Source organism: Eurosta solidaginis, chromosome 3 (assembly GCF_040869045.1).
Source record: "Eurosta solidaginis isolate ZX-2024a chromosome 3, ASM4086904v1, whole genome shotgun sequence".
NCBI classification, from domain to species: domain Eukaryota; kingdom Metazoa; phylum Arthropoda; class Insecta; order Diptera; family Tephritidae; genus Eurosta; species Eurosta solidaginis.
The window spans coordinates 113,744,972-113,772,839 of NC_090321.1; the positions used below are offsets into that span (position 1 = coordinate 113,744,972).

General features: G+C 41.5%; 1 protein-coding gene across 11 annotated transcripts in view; it reads left to right on the forward strand.

Annotated features, from left to right (window-relative positions):
* Obsc (Obscurin) overlaps nt 1-27,868 on the forward strand; it is a 2,548,720-nt gene that overhangs the window by 1,519,665 nt on the left and 1,001,187 nt on the right. For all 11 annotated transcript variants that reach the window (XM_067772951.1, XM_067772955.1, XM_067772952.1 and 8 more), the window contains one exon: nt 18,309-18,677. In XM_067772951.1, coding sequence (XP_067629052.1) covers nt 18,309-18,677 — 369 coding nt within the window. The remainder of the gene's footprint in view (nt 1-18,308; nt 18,678-27,868) is intronic.

A 27,868-nucleotide genomic window follows, 5' to 3' on the forward strand; every position in this document is an offset into this window, starting at 1 on the left:
TATCCTTGCGTCGAAGTTTATCCTTTGTATCATTGCCAATTGTGCAAATAAACTTGTTAGCTGGTTTGAGTATGTTGACGATACATTTACATTGATATTAAAATCACCAATTATTCAATTATTATCCGCCTCCTTGAGATGTTCAGTGATGATTTCATTTAGATAAGTAATAAAGGTGGAGTCACTGCTACTTGGTGAGTGATATAGTACACCGATTTTCCATTTTAACGCGCATTTGTTTATTTTTACAATAATGCACCACACATTCATGTTGATAGCTTTATTACAAACTATGCTAAATTGTATATTTTCATTCACATACATGACAAAACCGCCAGTGTGCCTACTTTGAGAGTCGCAACGAATGCATTTGTATGTCGGAATACTAAGTTCAGAATCCAAGATATGTTCTGTTGTACACGTTTCCGTACATAACACAATACTTGGTCTTCTTATTTCAATAAGACGTTCAAGCTCGATTTTATTCGCTATGATACTACTAATATTAAGATAAATGCATTCCAAGTTGTATATATTGCTATCTCGATTTAAATAATATTTTGACTTTTGCGCTGCTGTAAGGATTTTCTTTGGTTGCTAATAAACAACTTTCCTTTTCCTTGCATCTAGCTTTTGTTGGTATACGGGACAAGTTCTATCCAGAGTATCATGGTTTTCGTCAAGTCCTAGATTCAGCTCCTTGTTTGCTCGTATGCAGTTAATGCACTTGTTTACTGCATCCTTTATGCATTGTGTATGTTTATGCTCACCCAAGCATTTTGTGCATACTTCCTTTTCCTTGCAGTCAGCCGCTTTGTGATTGAAGCCTTTGCATTTAAAACAACACAATACCTGCACTGCATCATATACTCGGCAACGTTCCCAACCTACATTAAGCCTCTCTCCAGCTAGTATATTTGTGAACGCTTCAACATTCATTTCTATCACAGCATTATAATAGTTTTTCGCGTTCTTTTTCACTTCATATTGCTTAACAATTTTGATGTCCGTTTCACTTAAACAAATGTTTTGTCGTTTAATTCTTTGCACCAGTTCCTCGTCGCTATATTTAAAATTTATACCAGTCACGATGACTGCTGGTTTCACTTTTTTGGGAATCTTAACCTCATAGTTATTTCCCAGATTGTTCTCAATGGCATTTTTTATTTTGTCCCGCTCATGGTCATTTTCGCTTTCAACAATAACAACTCCGCTTTGCCTTGCTACTATATTAGTTATTTGCAGCCCTTTAGGATCAACTTTGGAGTTTAGGTCAGTTTTGGTTATTTCTATATTTTGCTTTTTATTCGGCTTGACAATTAGGGGATGATTCTTTCTAATGTCTGGTAACACTTCTTTTTTTTGTCCATCATTTTTTGTTATCGCTGCGTATGACACTTTGGCTTCAACACTATTAACATTTTTCTTTATTTCATTGCACATTTTTTTATTCTCTTTACTTATTTCTTCAATCATTTTCTTATTGTCATCCTTGTTTGTTTTCAACTCATCACAGACCTGCTCGCTGCTTCGCTTGAAGCCTTCAGCAATTTCCCGTATTTTGTTTACTTCTACAACACTCTTTTCGCATGATTCTTGCGCTTTTTGCATTGCCTTAATTCTGTCGCTAAATGCAACTTCCACTGCTTTTAAAACTTGCTTTATTTCTCTTTCATGTTTCTTGAGAGCATTATCAAATTCATTCCTGTACTCAGATAGTTGTTTGCCATTTTTGCTCACTACCATCTGCATGTCTTTTAGAATGTCATCTACGTTATGCACATACTGCACACAATCATTACACATAAATCTAAGCATTTCACATTCGTCTAATTTATTAACACTGTATTGGTCTATGCCAGAGCATTTTGGTGCTAAATGATAATATCTCCCACATACCCCTTCGCAACGAATTTTTGACACTTCTCCACGTATTGTACTTTTGCACTTGTCGCATTTACTCTCCATTTTTTATACAGAATGAATATATGTATATATATGTATCAAACTTTGTAAGTGTATGCGTTTTGCTTTCTTTATTTAGAGTCACTTTCTCGCAAATATATTAAATTTAAAAAATCAAACTTTATTTGGTATAATATTCTTGAAACCAACTTCTGCTTCCGCTTTTTGAGTCTCTGTCTCACACATTATTTATTCTTAAAAAGTATTTGAATATAGTTTTACCATTTTAAAATGTAAAATTCAAGGAGCAGAAATAAACACAAACGTACCGTTTTACCGTTTCATCTCCAACCTTTTCTGTTCTGCAGTGTTACAACAATGTATAATACATTGTTAACGACAGAGCTGATTTTGCTCAGACATTGCTAGAGGGCGGCACCTCCCTCCAACGTTATGCACCACATGTTATGATCAAAAACGCCCGTTCGCCGTGAACCAACTACCGATGTAATCTATAAGCGCAAGTGTCTTTCCTTAATGAATAGCTACTTAAATGTTCCATAGAGTGAGAGTGTCATATAATTCATTGTGAATAAAACTATCTGTCGTCAGGTAACAGATAGTGATGCTCACAAGTACTTACGACACAAACACTCACAAGGTACATCTTCACTAATCATGGTACTAAACCACTTGCGCAACAAGACACATCTCGCTAGTCACAAGTATTTGTGCGTATAAGATCATGTTGCAACTGAACCCAGCTAAACGTTCTATTCAGTTGTATGCAACTTTGTTCTGCATTATTTGCTACTTTATATATGCCCACATATTCATCGTTATTTGCTACTGTGGTATACAACTTCTAATAACTCGCTTCGGTGTATAATCTTCTTCATTATCTTCAATTACGCTTCCATTTTATTCCACAATTTAGGGCTGTGGACATCCTTTTCAACCATAGACCTGTGTTGGGGGGCTTTCCCGCCCCAGCAATATCTTTGCAACAGCAGCTTGCCACACTGCAGTGATCTGACATCATTAAATCTGCCACATTTTTGGATGTGGCCATCCATTCCGCGAACGCCTCCTATTCGCTTACGCAGTCTAAAGTGGCCTCAAACATCTCAAAAGACGAGATGAGCACCGGCCCACTCGTACAATTATCGATTGTTTTTCGGCTGACGATAGACATGCGTTTCTTCACCATCTTTCGTCACCATTTCTCTTCGGTTGCCACAATTATGGGATGTGACCAACTCTTTCATCTGCCCCTCAGGGTCAGTTTCTCAATGAAATTGGGATTGCTGTGGCAAGCATGAGACCTAATTCCCTTGGGCTTCTTTCCCCAAGGCCCAAGGGAAGAAAACAAGTCTACTCAGAGCGTGTGTCATAAGTGAACTCTATTTGAAACCACAACCCCGCGATGCTCCCACAAGGGGGCCATCCCAGGACAGGAGGTGAGACCTGAGTACAAAGCATCGTTCGATGCCGTGCATCAGATCACACTGGCTTCTCCTGCTCCTGCGGTAGCAGTTTTTATAAAGACCCTGCGTAGGGTCCCACAGGGTGATACCCGCGTCCACCCTGCTACCTTTCGAGTAAAACACCTTACTCATTGATTGGGTACCCATGGTATTATGGTCACCTTTTACGACCGGTATACTTACCGTGGGTATATTCTTTCCCCTAGCCCACAGGGGTAGCGGAATTGTACCAGCCGGAACTCCGTAGGCCGATCAGTGGGCTGAGAGGAAGTGCACCTTAGCGGCCCCTTTTGCTGGTAGACTGGTCTGCGGCCGGAGCCGGGGCGGAGGGGAAAAGAGCCGGATGGTCATAAGGCGGCGAGCCCCCCCTACTAAGCTGGGCCACGAGCGAGAAAACCATAAAGGCGGCGACCCGTTGTCCCCGCAAGCAAAGGGTGACCCATTTCCTGACGGCGCCCCTTTCCACTCCGGTGGGGTGGTTGGCTCGTTCGCTGTGTAGTGCTGACTCGCTCGCTGGACACCACCGCCTCCATGCCTGCACGATGACAGGGCTGGACGCGGAGTTTCGCCAGCCGGAACTTTGTAGGTCGAACCGTGGGCTGAGAGGGAGTGCACCTTACCGGCACAGCGGTAGCCCCTTTAGCCGACGAATCGCTCTACTGGCTGAGCCAGGACTGAGGGTAAGGGGTCTTTTGGCCGAGCGGAGGCGAGCCCACCTTACTTACCTTGTACACGGTCGAGAAATCCTTAAAGGCGGCAACCCGTTGTCCCTGCAAGCAAAGGGTGGCCAGCGCCGTGACGGCATCCAGCTTTCCCTTTGTTAGTGGGATTGGCTCGTTTGCTGGACATCGCCCATCCCGTGTTCACACACTAAAGTAAGGTGCCGAGGAGCGGTGCACCAGCTTTGTCCTTGCCGGTTCGTAGGATGCGAGGAGAAACTGGGCATGAAGGTCACCACGCTACGCAGCTGTAGAACCGGGTCGGCTGGAGCCTTAGCTGAGGGGAAGGGGTGAGGTAGCCATAAGGCGGCGAGCCCCCCCCCCCCCCCCCCCCCTTACTTAGCTGGGACACGGGCAAGAAAACCACAAAGGCGGCGACCCGTTGTCCCCACAAGCAAATGGTGACCCGCGCTAAGGCAGCACCCCTTCCACTCATCTAGTCAGGAGGAGTGATTTGGCTGCTTAATAAAGCAACAACTTCCTGACTAACCTACGAGGAATGAAGTGCGAACAGCAAATTGATTATTTTTATACTGCTTCTGTTATGATGCGAGTGAGAAATGAACCGCTAATTGGGTACTTCAGTGAAACGAATTTACAGCAATTCCCCTTATTTGCAATCTTCTGCTAACGTTCGAATCACTAAACTGTTGAATAAATAACACCACTATTCAGTAATGCAAAATAGCCTTTATTAAAGTACTTTCAAAAATAACACTGCTACTGCTCGACAGATGGAATGCTTAAATGAAACTGATTGTGGCGCCTCTACTGTTGCTGCTTTTATACTGTGCGGTTTCCTCGTTCACATATTTCTAGGCGCTTCCATCTCCAGAACTTACTAGTTAGTTATCAGCTATAGAATTATAACTGCAGATGCACGTGTATAGCTTCTCATATGCGCGTGTATTTGTGAGCGACACTTCCACAATTATAATTGCATACTTTCATGAGTATCTCAGATATATGCATGTTGCTGTGCGTTGCTTCTCCGCTGCGTGTACGTACATTTGTGTAGACATGATGATTGGTCTATTGATGTGCATACAAGTAACTGCTTAGCATCGCTTAGAGATGACAAAACCCCTTAGTGTTGCTAATATTCGTAACACTGCCCTCCACCTAAGTTTGATCGTCCCGATCAGACAAATCTCTCGATCTAACCGCTGCAAGCCTCTCCAAACGAATAACCCTTCTATTTCGTGGTTTCCCAATTGTTTGTATGCGGTAGATGACATCACTGATCCTCTTCACAACTCTGTACGGGCCTTCCCAACTGCACCGTTATTTGGATGGTACACCTTTCCGCCGGTGAGGGTTGTATAGCAGTACCAAATTTTCCTCCAAGAAACCTTCCGAATTAAAGTTCTTGTCATGCCAGTGTTTCATCTTACTATTCATTACCCTAGGCCGTTCCATCACACTCTATTCTTTGGCCAATGAAGAACTACTTCGCAGAGCTTGATCTTGACGGATTGACTTTGTATTATCAGTATCGTCTTGACGTTTCACAACAGTAGTGCGCGCTGGCTTGAAACCACCCTTGCATTCTTTCTGGAAAACTCGTTCCTTCGTTTTTGTGCGTCCAGTTGTTTTTGTCAATGCCAGTGTTTCTCTCGCAGGTACTTTTGATTTCGCTTTATTTGGCCCATTCGATCCATCAACCTTTGCCTTTGACTTTCGTGGTCTTTGTCGAGTCTTCTCCACCAGTACTCGATTACTACTGAGCGCTTTCGCAAAACTGAAGTTAAGTGCTATATTCTGGTTCTTATAACGCATAATCCTTCTTTGCATGTCGATCCTGATGTCACGGTCAACTAAGAAGTCCACTCCCAATATGACTTCATCAATAATCTCCGCTACAACGAATTTGTTTAGAACCATGACCTCCCCAATTAAGACTTCAAATACCACTTCTCCCTGGACTTGGTTACACTCGCGAGTAATCGTACGCAATCTTGCTCCAGGTAATGACATTACTCTCTTTTTGACCAAATCAGATCGGATCAAGGAATGAGACGCGCTCGTATCGACAGTCAGTACATATTCTTTGTCATCCATATTTCCTCTGACGTTAAGACTACTCGCTTTTCTTCCAATTTGCGAGAAAGATATCACAGGACATTCAACAGCTGGAGCTAGCTTTCGATTTTTACATTTGGCACGCTGTTGCTCATCTCCTCCCGCTTTGCGTTTACGGCCACCCAAGTTGGAACTACCAGGACCGGTGCTGCAATGAATTGCAATGTGACTTGGGTTACCGCACTTGAAACACTTCATAACTCTGGCCTTTTTGTGTTTTAACCCCTTCAGTGCTTCCAAAATTGTGTCTACCCAGTCTGGTCTTTCCACTTCCACGTGATCAGCTTTGTACGTTGCTTACTCAAATGTGAGGCTGTTTCCTGAGCCAGTGCATGCGATACCGTTTCCGCAAATGTTAGTTTTGGATTCGCATATGTAGCTCGTTTCGCTTCCACATCTCGTATGCCATTTATGAAGCTCTGGATGTTTACCCTCTCGGTGTATTCCACGGGTGCGTCCGCATTTGCTCGATGGGCCAGTCTTTCGACATCCGACGCAAACTCCTGCAAAGTCTCATTCGCTTTTTGGTAGCGATTTTGCAACTCAATTTGATATATCTGTTTCCTATGCTCGCTTACCTAACGTCTCCCTACAGCGCTCATAAATGTTTCGTAGTTGTTCCGTTCGTACTCTGGAATTGTCTGTAAGATTTCAGCTGCAGGCCCTTTCAATGCCACGAACAGTGCAACAACATTATCTTCAGCATTCCAGTTGTTCACTGCTGACGTCTTCTCAAACTGAAGCTTGAATACCTGGAAAGGAACAGTTGGGCGATTTAGTTGTAACTGTTGCATAAGACCTTTCAACGCTGCTTTCTCGGCATAAGTTTTGTCCTCGAGTTGTTAAATTCTCTTCCAGTTTCGCAAAGAGCTGCGATAATACCTGTTCCGAAATTTGTGTCGACATTCCAGATATACGTGCCTCTTGCGCTTCCAGTTGAGATGATTTATATGTATTCTGTTCTTCCAATTGAGATAAAATTTGCGACGCCATTTCTGAAATGCGTGCCTCCTGTGACTCCAGCCATTTCCGATGTTTGTGCAGATATTGTGCTCCTCACTGTCTGCGGTGTTTCGTTTTTTTCTTCCATTTTTGTTGTTGTTTTGTCGCTATCAATATGAAAAACATACTCCTCAGCATTGATTCCTTCAAATACCATAATTACACTTAGTCGCATTTGTAGCTGAGATTTATTGCCAAAAGTAGCCAATCCACGGACTTCCAACTCCTCCTTCAGTTGCTGGAATGTCAATTCACTCAACTTTGCCATGTGCAAGTTGTATTCCCAATCTTCGGAAATCATTCAACAATTCCTCTTCTGACATCAATTCTAACGAATTTACTGCAAATCCTCTTATTCGCAACCTTCTACTAACGTTCGTATCGCTAAACTGTTGAATAAATTACTCCAATATTAAATAATGCAAAATGGCCTTTATTAAAGTACTTCACAATAACACTGATACTTCACAACCAATAGCTTGCTTAAATGAAACTGATTGTCGCGCCTCTACTGTTGCTGCTTTTATACTGTGCGGTTTCCTCGTTCGTGTACGTGTATATGTGTAGACATAATGATTGATCTATTGATGTGCGTACAAGTCATTGCTTAGCATCAGCTTAGAAATGGCAGTACCCCTTAGTGTTGCTAATATTCGTAACAATATATATATTATCGTTGTCGCCAAATGCCATTCGAATGCATGGGTATGTAGCTGCTGCTGTTGACTACATGTTGATGTACAATGTATGTATACTCTTGGGCGTAGGCGAAAAAGGATTACAGTGAGGGTCTCAGGCGTAGGCGGAAGGGTTACGGTCGGGGCGTACTATTGTAACGCTACGTTACATACTAAAAGCTAGAAAATAATTAGGTAGGTCCTAGGTACTAGTCATCACACCCCTCATCAATCTAGGGCGTTGAACAGATAACTAAATAAGTGCGTTGGACGCGTCAAATTTCTATTGATATTCATAAGTAAGACCAACTGAATCTTAATCAGGTTATGCTACGCGAAATGAATATTCAGGTGCGCTAATCCCGTTGACGTTTTCCATTGATCTGACAAGATCGGCATGCAAATTTTAGAGGGTTGTCTATCACTGCTTTTGAGTTCTACTACGATCGGAGTAGATTTTACTATACGTTTAGAAATATTATAACTGTATAATTAAATACAGTAGAATTGTTTAGCCAAAAAGATTTACGTAACTTTGTGTTCCCCAAAGGTTAGGTTAGGTTAGAGTAGCCACCAGTGTGAGCACCAAAAAGGTCCCATTGTGATACCACGTGGATCTCTCCCCTACTCAAACCAACAGGCCGATACAGCAAACGTCAGAAGTTTCTTAGGTTCCAACTTAGCCAGATCACAAAGATCGTCAAAGAAGGGTGATCCCAGAGATTTCTTCCTCTTGTGCTAAAGCGCGGGACTATCGCATAGAAAATGTTTGACTGTTTCTATCTCCTCTTCGTCTTTGCAGCTCCTGCAGTAATCATTATAGGGAGCACCCATCCGTTGTGCGTGCCTCCCGATTACTATTTGGCCGCTTATAAGTTCAACCACCAGAAATATGCCCCCCTACCAAGAAGAAGGAGCCTTCTTGATCGTCTTGCGTCCCATTCAGGCTGCACGAGCTTCGAATGGTAGCAGGATTCAAGATTGCTCCATCTCACATCCGCTTCCCTAAGGAAATCCCCTTTCAAAATGAGCTTACAGGTAGCGAGCGGCATGCTGAATCCCTTCCAAGACGACGAAAGCGGAACGGATGTGCCCCTCTTGCAAGTTCGTCAGCCATCTCATGGCCTGGTATATTCGAGCGTCCAGGCACTCATACCAGACTGAGGGAAGTTTGCTCAGCTATCTCGTTAAGAGATATACAGCACTTCAATACTGTCCTGGACTTACATGTGACCGATTCAAGGGCTTTTAGAGCAGCCTGGCTGTCAGAGCAAAGAGTGTCTCCAGCTGAAAGGATGTCAGACATATCGGTCTGAAGTCTTTAGGGGTCACGTGACCCATCCTTTCAGCTTTTGGTATAAAGGTGATCCTTGAATTGTTCCAACCCCGTGGAATATAGTTAAAAGCACAAACTCCTTTGAAGATTTTATACAACCACAAAGAACTCAGCTCCATTGTTTGCTGGAATTTTACCGGGGCCAATACATCCGGCCCTGATGCTTTGAAGGGCTTGAACGACATTATAGCCCTTTTAATTTTACCCATAGTAATGAACTTCCCCTCATACGGATCATCAGTGTGAGTCTCCCTCCAGTTCATTACTTCATCACTAGCGCCCGGAAAGTGCTTACTCAGGAGCAGGCAAAAGGTGCTCTCTGCCGAATCCGTCCATGCCCCATCAGATCCTTGCAGGCATCCCGGGAAATATTTTGGAGCACCAGAGAGCACCTTTCTGAGCCTAGATCCCTCAGACACTGTCTCCATTTCGCTACAAAACTTCCGCCAAGAGGTCCTCTTCGACGACCTTAGCAGTTTCTTATAATCCCCTAGGATCATCTTGTATACATCCCGTTTTTAAGCCCCCCTGGAGGCTTTAACAAGGTTTACTGCTTTCCGACATGCATTGCGTAGATTACCTATGCTCCTGTTCCACCATGGTGGTTTGGTCTTACCCCTGGATTTCTTCCTAGGACAGGTTTAATCAAGAGCCTCCCCGCATGCATTCGTGAAAAGGTGAACCATATTATCCAGCTCCGCAGAGTTCTGGGGTATATGAACAATAAATTCCGAGAGCCTCTTTTGAAGCTCCTCGTTGTAGGTAAGCCATTTGGCGTTTTTAAGGTTCCTATGCCAGACAGTTTTGAGCGCCACCCCGCCGAGGTCGAAGCGGACAAATCTATGATCCGAAAAAGAGTGGTCATCAAGCACCGTACAATTTTTTATCATAGATTCCCCGCTGCCCGAGATCAGGGTGATATCCAGAACCTCCTGTCTGCTCTTAGTGACAAACGTGGGCACCGTACCCCTATTACAAATCTTAAAGTTATGATAAATAATAAAATCAAAGAGTGACTTACCCCTCTCGTTCGTGTCTCCACTCCCCCTTGGTGCGCATAGGCATCTCCTGCGCTAGTAGTAGTGGCCCCTTTGCATCCCGAGCTATCATACAGACTAGCTCCGTTGGAGCTGACTCCTCATGAGGAAAGTAAAAAGACGGCAGTGTAATATCCGTACCACAGACCGTCAACATCATAGTTGTAGCATGCTCGTCGCTAAACTGGGGGAGAAAATGAAAATTTAGTTCTCGGTTTCCCATGTGTGGCACCACTCACCAACGTCAATCCTGCCGTTGTCAGCCCGCAAATCTTATGCCCTACTACCCAAGGCTCTTGGGTAAAGGCTATATCAGCTGCTCCACTGGAAAACTGTAGCAGCACCGCAGCAGTATCTGCATAAAATGGTGGAGGTTGATTTGTAGGACCCGCACTAGGCTGAGCTCCGACCATCTCCACCACTGTCAAGTCGCCGTCTTCATCAGACTTTGTCTCCTCTCCAGTAAAACCAATAAGCCTGTCCAGCGTTGGCGAGGAGATCGAAGACGCGCCCCCGCCCAACGTGTCATCCACCGGTCTAACCGTGTTTGGTTCTGCGTCCTCCTCCTCTTCGCTCTCCGCTTTTTCTGGCTCTATTTCCAGCGCCGAATAGTAGGCCGCCTTCAGGTCGTTCGCGTAAACCTTAATCCTCACGGTGTCGAAACCGAATTTAATAGCGCCATCCGCGCGCTCCAAGAAAGGCAATGACTCCATGTTGAGCAACAGTATCGCCTGACACGTCGCCCTGGTGCTATGCTCCGGCTTCAGGACTCTGCAACTAGAGCAAGTAATCTCTCAGTAATCTCAAAGACTCCCTCTGGATCATCCGGCTTGGATGGAATCCAGACTCTAGCTCTCGGCCTAGATGGGATGTCCTTGAATTCGACAGCCCTGAGCATCGCACCAGGGTAGAACTCACCCAACCTAGCCACCGCCTTTTTGTACAAGTCAGCTGACCTCTGGTCGTCGCAGGCCACTAACTTGACTTGCCCCTGATACCAACCCACCTCTTTGTTAGCAGGTGGAGGTACAGGGTTCTCTCTTACAAAGGCTGCGATCCCCAAAAGAATATAGAAAAACATTTTCAGAAAACAAATTTTTTTGGGAATTTTGTACGAAAAATAAAGCAATCAAAATTTAACACTTTTGTAATACAAATAAAGCGAAAAAGTTACGTTATGTTGTTGATATTACCTTTATTATTACATCATGATAACTATTGCGGATAAAACAAGTGTGATATCTTATCCGTCAACTGCCTGACAGGATGTTCAATATGGGTACCTTTTAGCATTTTGGCAGCGTTTTGAGAGGGTGATAGAAAGAGATACAGAATGAGACAGCGATATATACCCTGCAAAAATTGTTGGATTATGTATTCCATTTTCTTCACGTTGGAGTACTCTAACAATACTCCTTTGAAATGCGTATGCGGACCACCATCAGCCGATTATTGCTCGATTTTTAACGACCGTGATCACGACACGATGACGATCGAACAGAGTTGCCAAAATTAAAATATTGCATACAAATAACTGATAATAAAATTTGACTATGGCAACTCTGATAAAATACAACCGCGCACTGGTTTTATGTATACATACTATAGTATAGAGAAATATTAGTTTCTTTATTCACGCAATTGCTAAATAACATAAGAATATTCGCAGTATAAAATATAAAAGTTGTATTTCCCCTCTTCATTTACTTTCATTTTAAATTAAATTCACTTGGAAAATTCTTTCCGACGCAATTCCTCTTTAGTATTTTGGCATATGATCCTTTGTGTGTGCTCCATGGATTACTACAGTGAAAGTACTTTGGAAAGTACTCTCACGTATGTACTCTATGGAATACTTACAAACAAAGCGAGAGTGGGATCACCTACTCCTCTCCTAGGACATCGCAATTTTAATTGGACCACATTTTTTGTATGAATATAGATTAGTTTTGGAACACTCCTATACTCCTAAAGCAGTATTCCTTACACTATTTATGGTGTATTCGCGTTTTTTGAAGGGTATATATATATATTAAGGCGGGTCGCTCATTGCTCTGTGAAAATCATATTCCAGGGATCAAAATAAGAAACTTTGCCGAAGGAACCATACCTCTAAAACGAATTCTGATGTCCCCCCCCCCCCCCCCAGGTAGGGGCAAATTTTGAAAAATCCCATTTTGACCCATTTAGAGTGCTCCAATCGAGTCCAAATGTATGACCGACCCCCACTAACTTTGGAGGCCCGACCCACCGATGCCAGTGGCACACCCCCTGGAACGCCCCTGGGGGTGCCCCATACAAACATTTCAAAAAATCGCCGGTTTTGCACTTTATATGAAAAAATCAGCACAAAAATATCCATACATCAGAATTCGTTTTAGAGGTATGGCTCCTTCGGCAAAGTTTCTTATTTTGATCCCTAGAATATGATTTTCACAGAGCAATGGGCGATTTTTTTGCCTCCCCACAAATCGACCCGCCCTAATATATATATATATAAAACTTAAAAAAGTCGGTAATGATTGCTCGTTATCTTTGAATCTGCAGGGCCTAGCAAAAAGTGTTGTATGCACAGTTTATAAAAATTTATTTATTACCTTTTAAAAGCTTCACACCGTTTTGGAATTGCTCAATTCGTTCTTGAATATATATGATTAAGTGGACCCAATTTTTTTTTTTTTTTTTTTGAACAAACGGTTATTCGTAAATATCTCAAACACGTTACCATAGAATTAAAAATTACTTTGATTTTTGGAATCAGGGGGTGATTTTACATAGGAATTTCATAATGGCGTCTCTGGTGCATTTTGGCTGTAAACCAGTGTATTCACTTTAAAATCAGGTGATCCAGCCAGCATTTTTTGAAAATTTTGATCAAAAAATATTCAAATATCATACCCCAAGATGACTAAAAACGTTCAAATTTAAAAGCATTTTCTGTTCGAAAATTAATGTATCGTCGGGAGAAAAATGTACCTACCATAAATGTGATTGTTCTTGAATAATCATTTAGGATTCATAATTCGAAACGCTTTTTGTTCATTTTTGATATCATTGTAAAATTGAGCTTTAATTGTTTTAGAGTAATATTTGAATGCTTTACACAGTCATTTTCCGATCATATTCGTAAACATATCTCAATCGCTTTGGTTGAGATTATTGAATAATTTTTGAATGCGATTATCATGCATTTATTCTTCATATCTCATACAAAATAAGATCCTACATGATAATGCGGAAGTGAGCTATTTGAACCAAAGGTAATTTGCAAACAAACTAGACCAATATACACCTGCAACATCCAGCATCAGCTATGGTGGTCAATATCTTAAAATACGATATGGTACGTGATGCTGAAGCCATATCCAGGTACATATGTAAAGAGAGTTTCACTTACCTTGGGTTCAAATTGTTCACAAACTTTGTATTTTGTAATGGTTGGCTTTGTCTTTTCTGGGAAGCCGAAGGTGGAGAAATGGTTGGGTCGCTTCCCAAGGCAGTCGGTTCTATGTACCGGAGCGACTCGGGATTTTTCCCGACCAAGGACTGTCATTTCAGTGTGACCCCATTTAATTTGTTTCGTCCCTCCCACAAATTGTCATCCTCCCAGCAGCTCCTTGCAGCAGGACTGCTACATATTCTCTTACTCCGGGAAGGTATCGAACCCAATCCGGGTCCGTCTCCTGACCCCGGTCCTGAGAAATGGTTTTGCTGCATTTGCCAGAAAAGAATCTTTTTAGGACGGTCATACTCTGTTCAGTGTGTCTCGTGCAAGGGATGGTTGCATCGGACAGGTTGTTCTGGGCTTGATCCCAAAACCCGACGTCCACGTAACTTTTATAAATCTTTTGTGGCTCCTTGCTGCTCACGCCCAAGGGCGTCCCGTAGTCTACGCCTAAGCGTATCCCCACTACCTTCCAGCAGCTTTGCTGCTCAGCAAGCCACAACAAGTACCCGCTGCTGCTCGCGCCCCACGGCGCCAACAACTCAAACAGCTGATACCACTCATAACTACTACCTTCGTAGTAGAGCTGGTAGCAATGCTGAGCATCAGCCCCTGCCCCCGTCTTCTTCTCCCACCCTCTTTTCTGGCAGCAATCGTGCAGGTCAGGGAAACAGACTCTTAGTCCCTGCCTCCGTTTGCACCGTCTGCCAGCACAGAATATATAGGTTTGCGACATCCGCTCAATGCAGCTCCTGCCTTGGGTGGTGCCACTTTCCTAGATGTTCTGGTCTCCGCGACGGCAACCCCTCGACGGGTTTCATCGCGCCATGTTGCCAGGTCGCAAACCCAAATCAACCGGGTACCCCAATGCTTGCCCAAGGGCGCCTAGTCCCAAGGCCACAACAGCAATTGCGCCCTGGCCTTCCACAACCTAGGCGTAGTCACCCCTCACTTACCCCTAGAGTGACGGCGTCACCCCTCATGCACTTCAGAATTCTGCAGTTCAACTGTAATGTACTAACTGGGAAGATTACGGAGATAGTCGATTTCATGAAGCGGCACAACATCCGCATTGCTGCGATACAAGAGACTAAACTCACAGCAAGATCTGCATTGCAGACCTGCTCTGGTTATAATGTCCACAGGAAAGACCGCGAGAGCGGAAATGGAGGCGGCCACGCGTTTATTATACACCACTCTGTGCAATATCATATATTTGATCCTGGCATCGACCGCAGTGACAATGTCTTAGAACGTCAAGACCTATCTGTCCGGTCAGGCGATGCAAAACTAGAAATCATCAACATCTACATCCCTCCTGTCACCTGCTGCCCCAGTGGATACCGCCCTAATATCGAGGCCTTACTCACTGGCAAGAATCGCATTATCTTAGGCGATTTCAATGCCCATCACGACCTATGGCATTCAAACTTACGGGCGGAGAGTAGGGGTGAGATGTTGGCGGATAAAATAGACGAAACGACGTTCTGCACAATAAACGGAGACGCCCCCACACGTATGGTAGGAAGCTGTCATAGCTCGCCAGATATCTCAATCGTGAGCGCAGAACTCGTAAACTGCGTCAACTGGCAGCCGATGGTAACATTGGCATCCGACCACCTGCCCATACTTATTTCGTTCGAGCGTACCGCCGACTTCATCGTCACCGAAAAACGCACTTTCATAAACTTCAAAAAAGGAAATTGGGAAGAATATAAATCTGCAACAGACAGCAGCTTTGCTGCCCTCCCTATCCCGACTGATGCCCGCCAAGGGGAGCGTGCCTTCCGTAAGGTCATTGAATCCGCCTCAGCACATTTCATTCCCGCCGGGAGAATTCCCGAAATCCGGCCCCACTTCCCGGCGGAGGCCGCGAGCTTAGCGAGGGAACGCGACCTTATAAGACAGCTTGATCCAGGCGACCCCCAAATAAGGGAAATAAACCAACGCATCAGATTGCTTGTGGACGAACACAAGCGGGCGAAATGGGAAGAGCACCTAAGAGGTTGTAACCTCTCTACCGTTGTAGGTAAACTTTGGTCCACCGTAAAGTCCCTATCGAATCCGACTAAGCACAAAGACAAAGTTTCCATCGCCTTTGGCGATAAGGTGCTGTCGGATGCGAAAAAATGCGCGAGCGCTTTCTGCCGACAATATATAATGCATCCTACGGTCGACAAAGATAGACGGAGAGCCAATAGACACGCACATAAACACAAACTCAGCGCGTCACCAATTACCATCACCTCTAGAGAGGTTGAGGACGCCATTGGTCGCGCTAAACCATCCAAAGCAGTGGGCCCAGACGGCATAGCCATGCCGATGCTTAAAAACCTAGGGAAAGAGGGTTTCAAATATTTAGCGCATGTCTTCAACCTGTCTCTTTCCACCTTTGTCATACCCGAGAAATGGAAAATGGCCAAGGTGGTCCCGCTACTAAAGCCTGGGAAACCAGCTAACGTAGGTGAGTCATATCGTCCGATATCTCTCCTATCGCCAGTGGCAAAGACGCTTGAAGCCATTTTGCTCCCTTATTTCCAAGCACATTTGCAGCTAGCCCCTCATCAGCATGGCTTCAGAAAACTCCATAGCACTACCTCCGCGCTAAATGTCATTAGCACCCAGATAAATTGCGGTTTGAATCAATATCCCCACCATAGAACAGTACTCGTAGCGTTAGACCTATCAAAAGCTTTTGATACGGTCAACCATGGCTCGTTACTGCAAGACCTGGAAGGGTCTACCCTTCCCCCATGTCTTAAAAGGTGGACCGCAAATTATCTGGGTGGTCGGCAGGCATTGGTGCAATTCAGAAACGAAACATCAAAACAAAGGAGAATTAAACAAGGGGTGCCACAGGGTGGTGTCCTATCCCCGCTTTTGTTTAATTTCTACATATCTAAGCTACCTTCACCACCGGAAGGAGTCACAATCGTTTCCTACGCCGATGACTGCACAATAATGGCCACAGGCCCAGGCCCAAAGATCGATGAGCTATGCAATAAAATAAACGGCTATCTCCCTGATCTCTCCAGTTTTTTCGCCTCGCGAAACCTGGCATTGTCACCGACTAAATCTTCCGCGACCTTATTTACAACATGGACGCCCCAAATGTCGACCATATTGAACATCCACGTCGATGGCACTACGCTACCGACTGTCCTACACCCCAAAATCTTGGGTGTGACGTTTGATCAGGATCTACATTTTGGTGCGCACGCAACCGCAATTGTTCCAAGAATTCAGAGCCGTAATAAAATCCTCAAATCCCTTGCTGGCAGTACCTGGGGAAAAGATAAAGAAACGCTCTTGACCACATACAAAGCAATTAGCCAGCCGATTACGTGCTACGCGTCACCCATATGGTCGCCAAGCCTAAAAACCACCCACTGGAAGAAACTACAGGCCTGCCAAAATACTGCTCTCAGAATCGCCACGGGCTGTCTTCTTATGTCCCCAGAACACCACCTGCATAATGAGGCGAGAATACTCCCCATCAGGGAGAGAAATGAGATGCTGACCAAACAGTTTCTGTTGAATACCCAGAAACCTGGGCATCCCAACAGACATCTGATTGACGAACCAGCACCGCCTAGGGGCCTAAGGAGTCATCTCCGTAAGCATTTTGAGGAAATACGGCACCTGAGAACCCAGCCGTATGAAGCGGAAAAACACAAGCAGGTCCTTGGTGAACTCCATAGACAGGCGTCGGACCTTTATGTCGGGAATTGCCCGGTGAATCCAGTACTTGAAGAAAAATATCCAGAACTCGCAGAAGAGGAACGCATACTCCCCAGGGAAGCGCGTGTCACTCTTGCTCAACTTCGTTCCAGATACTGTAACAGGTTAAACTCTTACCTATCCAGAATCAACCCCGACATACAAAATGTATGCCCTGCTTGCAATGTGTCCCCACATGACACCAACCATCTCTTTAATTGTAATGTGGAACCAACGCCTCTAACACCCCTTTCCTTATGGTCCACCCCTGTTGAAACGGCAAGTTTCCTTGGACTCCCGTTAGAGGATATTGATGACAATTTGTGATCGGTCGCGGCTATTAGGTGGGGCGAGCATTGCTACAACAACAACAACAAATGGTTGGGTACATCTTTTGCTAGGAGCAGTATTTACATTATTTCTTGTCTTGAAGAATGCAATTTTAATATAATTTTTCTGAACTTCATGATTGAAAAAATGTGTGTATGTGAAAAAAATAAGATCATCAATGACAATTATAAAATTCATTCATTATTCAGTCAACAAAGATAGTCAGAAAAGAATCAGAAAGCTGAATGAAAAATGATTAAATATTTTTGATCGCCTAAAGTAAACACATTTGATTCAAATATGATTTCAAAATGTGATTGAAATACTATATTCAGTTTTTGATCATCAAAAGTATTAATATTTGATTGTTTCTTTTGTTCAATTGTATGGTAACTCATTATTTAGTCAGAAAGAGTAATCAAATTGTATTGATATATAGGGAAATTCAAAATTTAATCACCTAAATGCTGAGGGGGTTCTATTTGTAATTTTGACGTCTATGCAGAAGTTATCACACTTGTCTTATCCACAATGATAAATATAAATAAAAAAACGAATTACATTTCAGCTCAACACAAAGATTCTGGGCGTTATGAGTTACAGATACAAAACCAATACGGCGAAGTGAATACAAGTGGTTGGATCGACGTATTATCAAAACCAGAAATCATTGGCTTAAAAGATCAAAGTTGTCTTCCAAAAGATACAGTCGCTTTTGATACAATAATTTTAGCAAACCCAAAGCCTAAAGTTACATGGACGCGCGGAAATGAAAATCTTTGCAACAATGAAAACTGCGACGTAATAGCTGACATTGATGTCGATAAATACAGATTAGTTTTTCAGTGTGCAAAACCTGAGGAGGAAGGTGTCTATACTCTAATCGCAGTTAACAGCCAAGGCACTACCACCGCAAGCTTTAAATTAAGCGTAAAAGGTAAATCTTTTAAATATCGGTTATCGCAAGAAAATGATTTTATTATTGTATATTGGCAAAAATACATAATCCTTAAAACATTACAACGTAAGGTATATTTTTATGCTGAAATAACGGGCAAAGATGACTTTTTATTTATTTATTTGGATTAAAGACAATGCGGTCGACTACTAAGATACATATTAACATAAAATTAATGATACAATTAAAAATAATTAAATACAAATATATATATTAAATTCAACCATACATATGAGAGAAAGTACAAAATATCAGGGCAGACGTGAATTATGCAACGTGGAAAACGAACATTCAAAGCTGATGCATTTATACAAGTTGTTGTAGTGCGAACACCAGTTACGCAGTGGATTATTTTTGCAAAAATTTGCCAGCAAAGTGGTAAATGAAAAGGCACGAATCATTTGTTTACTCTCTAATTTGTTTCCCTGTTATGAGAGATACCTCTGTGTGATTTTTGCTAGAATAAATTTTAGTTAAATCCCTCCTGTCAGCTGAAGTGAGATACAGAAATAGAGTGTGACCACTAGCAACGACGAAACTAAAACCCTATCAGAAAGCAGGGCCCATTTTATAAAATAACTCCGTCCTCTTGGCAAATAATAGAAGCTTTCTTGGACATAGACCGCTTACATCTTTTAGAACTGAAAGCTGCGCCACTCCTAAAAGTTGGGTCTTAGCCTGGCGAGCACAGGGCCCTTCCTACAACTGCTATCATTGGCTAGGTCTTAGTTAAAAGGATGTGACCCCCAGAAGAAAGTGTTCATTTAATCTACTGAATATGAGCCCACAGTACCCGCATTTGTAAAGTTCGAATCATATGTTTTTTGTGTACAAACATTCAAACCACGCGCTTCTAACAATTCTACTTACATGGTAAATTGTCAACTGTTTGTACAAAGACGGCCAGCATTGTATTGTATCAGCTTCTGAATGCGGTTTATATGTGTATTGCTTTTGTATGCACTCGCACTTTGAAAATTTCTTATTCAAAGTATAAGAACTATAGCATTAACTGTTTAAGATCCAAAATTATTGCAGAATTTGTAAACAAACAATGAATGACAGTGGTTGAGAGAAATGAAAAATAATCAGCACTACCAATCTTTTCATGAATTTGTTCGATGAATGCACGGATTATACTGTAAAAATTTGTATGGCTAATGCGAAAATAAATATCGTATTTGGAATGAATGCGAAAATGTGGTGAAAAATCTAAATGCAGGCTGAGCATGTACAGCCTATAAAGTTGTAGGACCTGCACACTATCTTCGGCACTTTGCAGGCCCGCGTGCCCTTTTCGATTTGTGCTATGCAAGATTATTGCCTTAATTTCTGATTGGCTGTCAATATAAAAGTTGACGGGGCTACGGTTTTAGCTTTTTTCCTCCAGTGTTTTACTGCTTTGGCCACGGCAACTTCTTCCACCTGAAAAATACTGCAATGATCCGGCAGCTTTTAGGATTTGTTTATTTCCAGATCAGCGCTGTAGGGTATACAGTTTTTTAATCCATGTTGTACTTTATACACATATCCGTCAACCTCTCAAGGGTTTTGAGCAAGAATGATGTTGGGCTAACCGGCCTGCGGTTTTTGGGATATTTATGACTGATCTTCCCCGGTAAGGGAAAATAATTTAGAAAAGGTATTCGATCTTAAAATCGGCTACCAATCCTGGCACTATCCGATCCGTTATCTAGGTGTAAGTGCTCTCTACTGGTTCGTCTCAATTATCTACCAACAAAAATTGTGCTTCGAGAAGTGCTTCAAGAGACTCTTCACTACTACGTTAAACATTTATTCTAGCTTTCTTGAATCTTTTTAGAGGATAGGACCTGATGTACGCAATCATAAGCGTCTTCGTTAGGAAGTTATTGAACTCCTCCACTTTATTTATAGCGGCAACTTCCTTGGGTTGTCCCAAGGTCCAGTTGGTTGACCTTGGGTTTATAAAGATTTCTCCGTTATCTACCCTCTTTAGGGGGATGCTTAAGCTTATATAGGCATGCTCCTAAAAATATGACCCTCCAATCATATCTTGACATATGTATCATGTGGCATGAATAACATTGCTGGATGTGGGTGTGACATATGTATTTATTGATATCGCATCCTCCACAAGCATAGTGGTGCGCATATGAACAGCCACCTTTCTGTTTTCAAAAAGTATCCAGGTCCAAAGACACCGGTTAGAAAATTACCGGGACAGTAAAATGTTTTCGTTTTTAGAAATGTTTGCGGATTCGAAAAATGGCTCGGTTGTGATAAAGTACCCGAAAGCACTAGGTTCTAAAAAGCACCCGGATCCAAAAAAGACCCGGTTCTAAAGAAGTGCTGGGTTCTCATAAAAGTATATCTATACCCTATTTAATTGCTAATCTGTACCTACATAAAAAAGGAAATTTTGGACACCTTATACGTCCTAACCATAATTTAAAGGTGTAATATTTGTATGCATAGAACATGTCGTGCCAGAGATAGTAAGCATGAGCAACTGCGTAATTTTCATTGCTGATTATGTAAACTATGTACATACATATGTAATTGAAAATAAGTTACCAGAAAAGTTTCCCGACTTGTATTGCAAAATTGTTGATTTCCAACTGGATTCCCAAGGGTGGATTCTGGGCGCACGGATCTGCTATTTTGACCAACTTAACTCTGGAGCACGCCGGCCTCTTATACGTGTGAGTAGCCGCAGAAGGGGCGTATGTACGCAATTCACTGGTGGCTTTCTGATAAGCCGCATCATGGGAACGTCCAGCCGATCCCAAGTATTGATATGAACCCGGCACTCAATAAAAAGACTTATTATGTTTGTTTTATACAAACTAGTAATTATTAGTTTATTGAAATTCTTCTTAATAACGTCGAAGTGATGAGTCTCGTGTCTCGAATAATTATGTGTATCTAACATTTTTGTACAGGGTCGTATTATGGAACATCAGCTGATGCTTAACGCATGTGTTAGGATGGCTGTTAGATGAAGACTATTTATACATTCTTATTCAAATTAACATATCAGTTAGAAATTCATTTTAAACACATTAGTACATTAAAAAGATAAAAGAGAGCAATCAGTAATATATAGACAGTAAATCCATTCTGTACAGGGATGCATTTATATAGAGTTACCACTATGATGCCAGATTTGACTATGACCTTACATTCGGCCAATCCTGACCACTGGATTCGCCCTCGGATCCACCGCTGTCATCACTGTACCCATCAAAATTTGGAAGAGTACACCATGGTTTTAATTTGTCAGATGCATATTTCGAAGAATAGTGCCGCTTCATACGACTCGATTCTGGCACATCTTCAATTGAATATCGATCGTTCCCAATTGCTTTCGTTATTATGAATGGCCCTTTGTACAGAGGTTCTAGTTTACGTGAACTTCCGGTGCTGACAGGCTCGTTTTCTGCTAAGACTAAATCACCAACGCTATAGATTATTGGTTTCTTATATCGCTCATCGAAGTGTTTCTTTGCTTTAACTCGTTCATTATTTACTCTTTCTGTTGCTTTTAGTTGTATGTCTTGTAGTTCATCGCTGGTTATCATTTCGTCTTTATGTAATGCTAGTATTAGTTTATTTTGTAGTATATCTCGTGGTTTAAAGTTAAAAAGTAATTCTTGTGGAGATCCACCTGTAGTTTTATTCTTAGTTGAATTTAATGTCCATTGTATTGCTCGAAGTTCATCGTCCCACACTCTGTTCTCGCTTGTTGATGTCAATAACATGCTCATAATCGTTCGATTTGCCCTTTCAGCATATCAATTCGCTCTTGGTGTCCGTACTGCATTCAAAATATGTTTTATCTCATTTTCGTTACAATATTTCTTAAAGTCGTTGGACGTAAACGCTGTCCCTCTATTAGTCACTATTCTCGCTGGTATGCCAAAATAACTGCTGACCTCATTTAATATCGCCACCACATGTCGCGTCGCTGTACTTCTTACTGTTCTCACGATTGTAAGTTTTGTAAATTCGTCGACAAAAACTAATATGTGTTCATTCTGTTTCTTACTCTTAGGGAATGACCCTAGATGATCTAGATTGACTGCCTTAAAAGGTATTGGCTCCATATCGCTATAATGGTACTCGCCTTCTTGCTTACCACACGCTGCTTATTATACGCACACTCTATGCATGACTTGATAAACGATTTCACAAAACAACGCATTCTGGGGAACCAAAATTATTTTTGGGTCTCTTTTAAAGTCTTCTCTGTGCTCAGGTGCTTTACCTTTTCATGTACATTTTGTATAATTTTGTACCTCATCGAATTTGGAACTACCCATAACATTTTACCTTTATCTCTACGACAAAGTCTACCATTTCCACCTTGTACTCGTCGTTCAATGTTTTATCGCCGTTCATAATTTTATTGATGATATCCTGTAAATTTGTATCTTGCTGCTGCATCGTATAAACCCAGTCGTTGGTCTCTAGTGATGTCTTTGCTACTTTTAAAGATGCTGTATCTAATTCTTCATTTTCTTCGTATGGTGTTCTACTCAGGAAATCAACATGCTCCATACGCTCACCTACACGATGCTCAAATGTTACGTCAAAATCTTGTATACGTAACCACCAACGTGCTATTCTTGGTATTAGTTCTCTTTTGTTCATAGTCGATGTCACCGCACTGCAGTCAGTAACTATGACAACATGCTTGCCTTGCACGTAAAACCTGAACCGTACTAAGCTGCTAACCACAGCTAAAACCTCAAGCTCATAGCTATGAAACTCTCGCACACACTCCGTAGTGGATCTACTGTAGTAGGCGACTGGCTTCCAGTCACCATCTTCGTTCTGCATTCAAACGCCTGCGATCCATACTGAACTAGCGTCCATATGAATCTGATGTTCTGCCTCAACTCCATACGCTGTCATAACTGGTTTTGATTTCAAAGCTTGTTTTAACTTACAAAAAGCGGTTTCTTGTTTTTCAGCCCATTCAAATGACTGATTTTTAGGCAACAATTTCCGCAATGGTTCGCTCACAATTGAATACCCCGCCACAAATCTTCGGAAGTATCCGCTCAACCCTAAAAACTTTCTAACATCCGTGACTGACTTCGGAGAATGGAAACATTCAATCGCTGCTCTCTTCATACTCCCTGGACTTACTCCATCAGGATGAAGTTCTTGGCCTAGAAACTCGATAGTCTGCTTAAAAAACTGGCATTTGTTTTTATTTAATGTTACGTTTAGCTGTCTCAATGCGTTGAAAACTCGCGCTAACTTCTCGTTCATTTCTTGAATATTGTTGCTCCCTACTAAAATGTCATCCATATAATGGATCATATCCCCGGGTTTCGTTTTCTCAGCAATGTTCTGCATTAACCGTTGTAATACAGCCGGTGCATTCTTAAGCCCAAAAGGCATTCGCTTAAATTCGTATAAGCCCTCAGTAGTTATAAACGCTGTGAACTTCCTACACTCTTCTTTTATTGGTACTTGATAATAACCGCTGTTTAAATCAAGTATTGAAAAATACTTAAACTTCATCGCTTCACTCAAGCGCTCCTCAATGTTTGGAGTTGGATAAATTTCGTTCGCCGTATATTTGTTGATTCGCCTAAAGGCTACGCAGAGGCGCTCACCCCCATTCTTCTTGGTTACTAAGACTACTGGACTAGCATACTCCGACTGAGATTTCGTTATAATGTCGCAATCTAAAAGTTCATTAATAATTTTTCTTATAATTTCTTTCTTCGGCTCTGGAACCCTAAAAGGTTTTTGTGCTATAGCTTCATTCGTCGTCAACTCGATCTTCATTTCGATCGCATCAGTTAACCCAATGTTTTGTAAACCCTCAGAAAATATATCGCTATTATCATTTAGAAGTCTTTGAAATTCATCTTTAATTTGCTCATCGCCCCTGCTCACAATATCATCCGCTTTTCTGTCTGTTTCTTCTACGTTTGCTTTTTGTTCTTGTGATGAAAACTCGAAATCTTTATTCGATATTCTTGCTACTACGTCTTTATTTGTAAATGCCCAAGAAGAATATCAGTCGATATAACACCATCGTCAACAACAAACAAATCTATGTTGACTACGTCATTGTCTAAATCAATTGATGCGTTTAGTTTCTCAGATAAACATTTTCTACCGCCGCATATACCATAAATTACCGTCGAACACTCTTGATGTGGTATCGGCAAAGTATCTGCTATTGACCGCTTTATCATGCTACATTCGCTACCGGTATCAATAAAAGCCAAAAATGACTTACCTTTTATTTTGATATGTCTCTCCCCGAATTTCGTTTTCTCATTAACTTGAGTTAGTTTAACGCTACTCTTTTTACCACAATTTTCTGGTTCACCGCTACCGTGGAATTTGGTACAATCTTTACAACGACGTGGCTGTTTTGCCTTTTTACACTCTTGCGCGTAATGTCCTAGTTCTTGGAAATTAAAGCATTTTACTTTTTCCTTCTGTATATCACTTTTCTCAAATTCGCTTTTAATTCCACTCGTATACGATTTGTTACCACGCGGGGTGCCACGAGTATCACCTATAAAATTCTTCGTCAACGCAGAATTTTCTAGATAGTCCTCGATTGTTTCACGCATTTCTTTTACCGATTTAAATCGAACCGCCGATATTGCCAACTGTAGCTCGCGATGCTTAAGCCCGTCACGACAATATTTAATTATTGCATTTTCGCTCACCCCGTATCGAAGACCAAGTCCACTCACTCTAAAACAATAGTCCATAATATTTTCATTTTGTTTACGTGCTGCACTTGCCATTTTACAATGCACTTCTGCTTCATTTAATTCATGCCCGAATTCACTTATTAAACCGTTTGCAAATTCAACCCAACTTGAGGAAAAATTGAGGTCATGCATCAAGCCACATTCTTACAGCCCTTTTTATCTTACTATACACAGCTAAAAGTAAATACTTTTCGTCCCACTGATATGCATCAATCGCACTGTTTACACGATCAACAAATTGATACACTGTCAAAGAATTCTCACTAGTGGGGTTATATTCAGGAATTGTTTCGGCAATTTCCTTCACACTTACATTTCGTCCCACTGAAACATTCGAACTGTGTGGTGAGTTATTTATTCTCTCTATACCAACATTATCACTTTGTCTTTCTACACTAGTACCATTATCATTGTTTGGTTGCTTGTCGTCAGTTACGCTTCGAACAGCTGTCACCATGTTTTCCACCATGCTACGCAAGTCGTTCACTTGTTCTTGCAACCCACATTCATTATTTCGAACTTCAATTTCATCGCCATTCACACATTCCGATAACCGAAGCACCAACTCAGCTTTCGATCCTACTGTTGAGAGCTCACGAGCACGCAATTGCTCTTTGAGTTCATCCATTCTCAGTGAACTTATCTTTACTCTCAAAGAAATTTTAATTCTTATTAGAACTTCTCACTAAAATGAATTATTCTACGAACTCACTGTCACTGTCTTTTCCCGATTTTATCTAGAAATTTCGCGAATTTTTACGCACACGCTTATTTGGAATACATAGATTATATGTACCTTCAAATGTTTCACACTCAATGTTATTTTCTAAACACCCTTAACAAACGTTTGTATGTATGCATGCGGCATACAACACAACAAATGTTATAATGCAATACGCCGATTTCGATTGTATGTATCAGTATGTGCAATGCTCGGATATTCATACGCGCATTCAACAACACCAACAACAACACTATCGCTCTTAACACTTAGCGTTTAACACTTGTACATATGTATACGATGCTCGTCCATTCGTACGCGCATTCGATCACAAAGTTATAGCATTTATTTAAATTTTCTCAAAAGTTATAGAAGAAATTCATTTCTATACCGCAATTTCACTTCGCGACGCTTTTCTTTTATTGTTCTCTATCAATTTTGGCACACCGATATATTAATACATTTTTCATTGCTCAACCGATTGTATTTTTTTCATTTTCTAATTAAACAATTACTTCGCGTAAAGGTCTCGATCCCACTTCTGACCTGTTATGATGGCTGTTAGATGAATACTATTTATTCATTCTTATTCAAATTAACATATCAGTTAGAAATTCATTTTAAACACATTAGTACATTAAAAAGATAAAAGAGAGCAATAGCAATATATAGACAGTAAATCCATTCTGTACAGGAATGCATTTATATACAGTTACCATTATGATGCCAGATTTGACTATGACCTCTTACACATGGTTGTGGTTTTGAATGTTTGATGTGGTGAAATGTTTTCTTAAGGTGCCATTACATCACCCTTCTTTTGTAAAAGAAGAAGTTGGTAGGGTGATCAATTCTGCCGGCTTCTTCTTGCTCAAAATTAGGAAAAATAAAGATGTAAAGTTATGAAGTAAAAATTTAGTACAATTTAAAATTTCGGAATGAAGTTAAAGACATTTTTTTTTTTTTTGATGGACGAATTTAACTTTTATAAGTGGATATTCCTCCCCTTTTCATTTTAAATCGTTCATTAGTTTTTTCTTAATTGAAAATTTTTTTTTTTAAATTAGAATAGAAGAAAGAAAAAATTTAGACAACTGCCAAAGCACGTTGTATAGATCCATTTCGGGAACTGCTAAATTCCTTCATCGGCAACGTTTAGGCGCCGCTGCTATAACCATTCAGCCATCACAGCGGTTTTTTGTTTGTCTTCATTAATCCTACTTCTATTCTGGTTCGTGCCAATTGATATTCACAACACTGCGACATCTGTTGCAGAATGGCTGTGAAAATTGGACTTGTTTGTTGGCAATGTTGCCATAGTGTCATATTTTATTGACACTTTCCCCGTGCTCTGGGATGTATTAACAATTTTTGTTGTTATATCGGCCTACTGATTTTAAGATCGCGGGTTCGAATCGAGCTCAAGGCCTAACAATAATTTTTTATCATTATTATTGTTATGATAAATTTTTTTCAATGAAGAAAAAGAAAAAATTTAGACAACTGCCAAAGCTCGTTGTATAGATCCATTTCGGGAACTGCTAAATTCCTTCATCGGCAACGTTTAGGCGCCGCTGCTATAACCATTCAGCCATCACAGCGGTTTTTTGTTTGTCTTCATTAATCCTACTTCTATTCTGGTTCGTGCCAATTGATATTCATATCACTGCGACATCTGTTGCAGAATGGCTGTGAAAATTGGACTTGTTTGT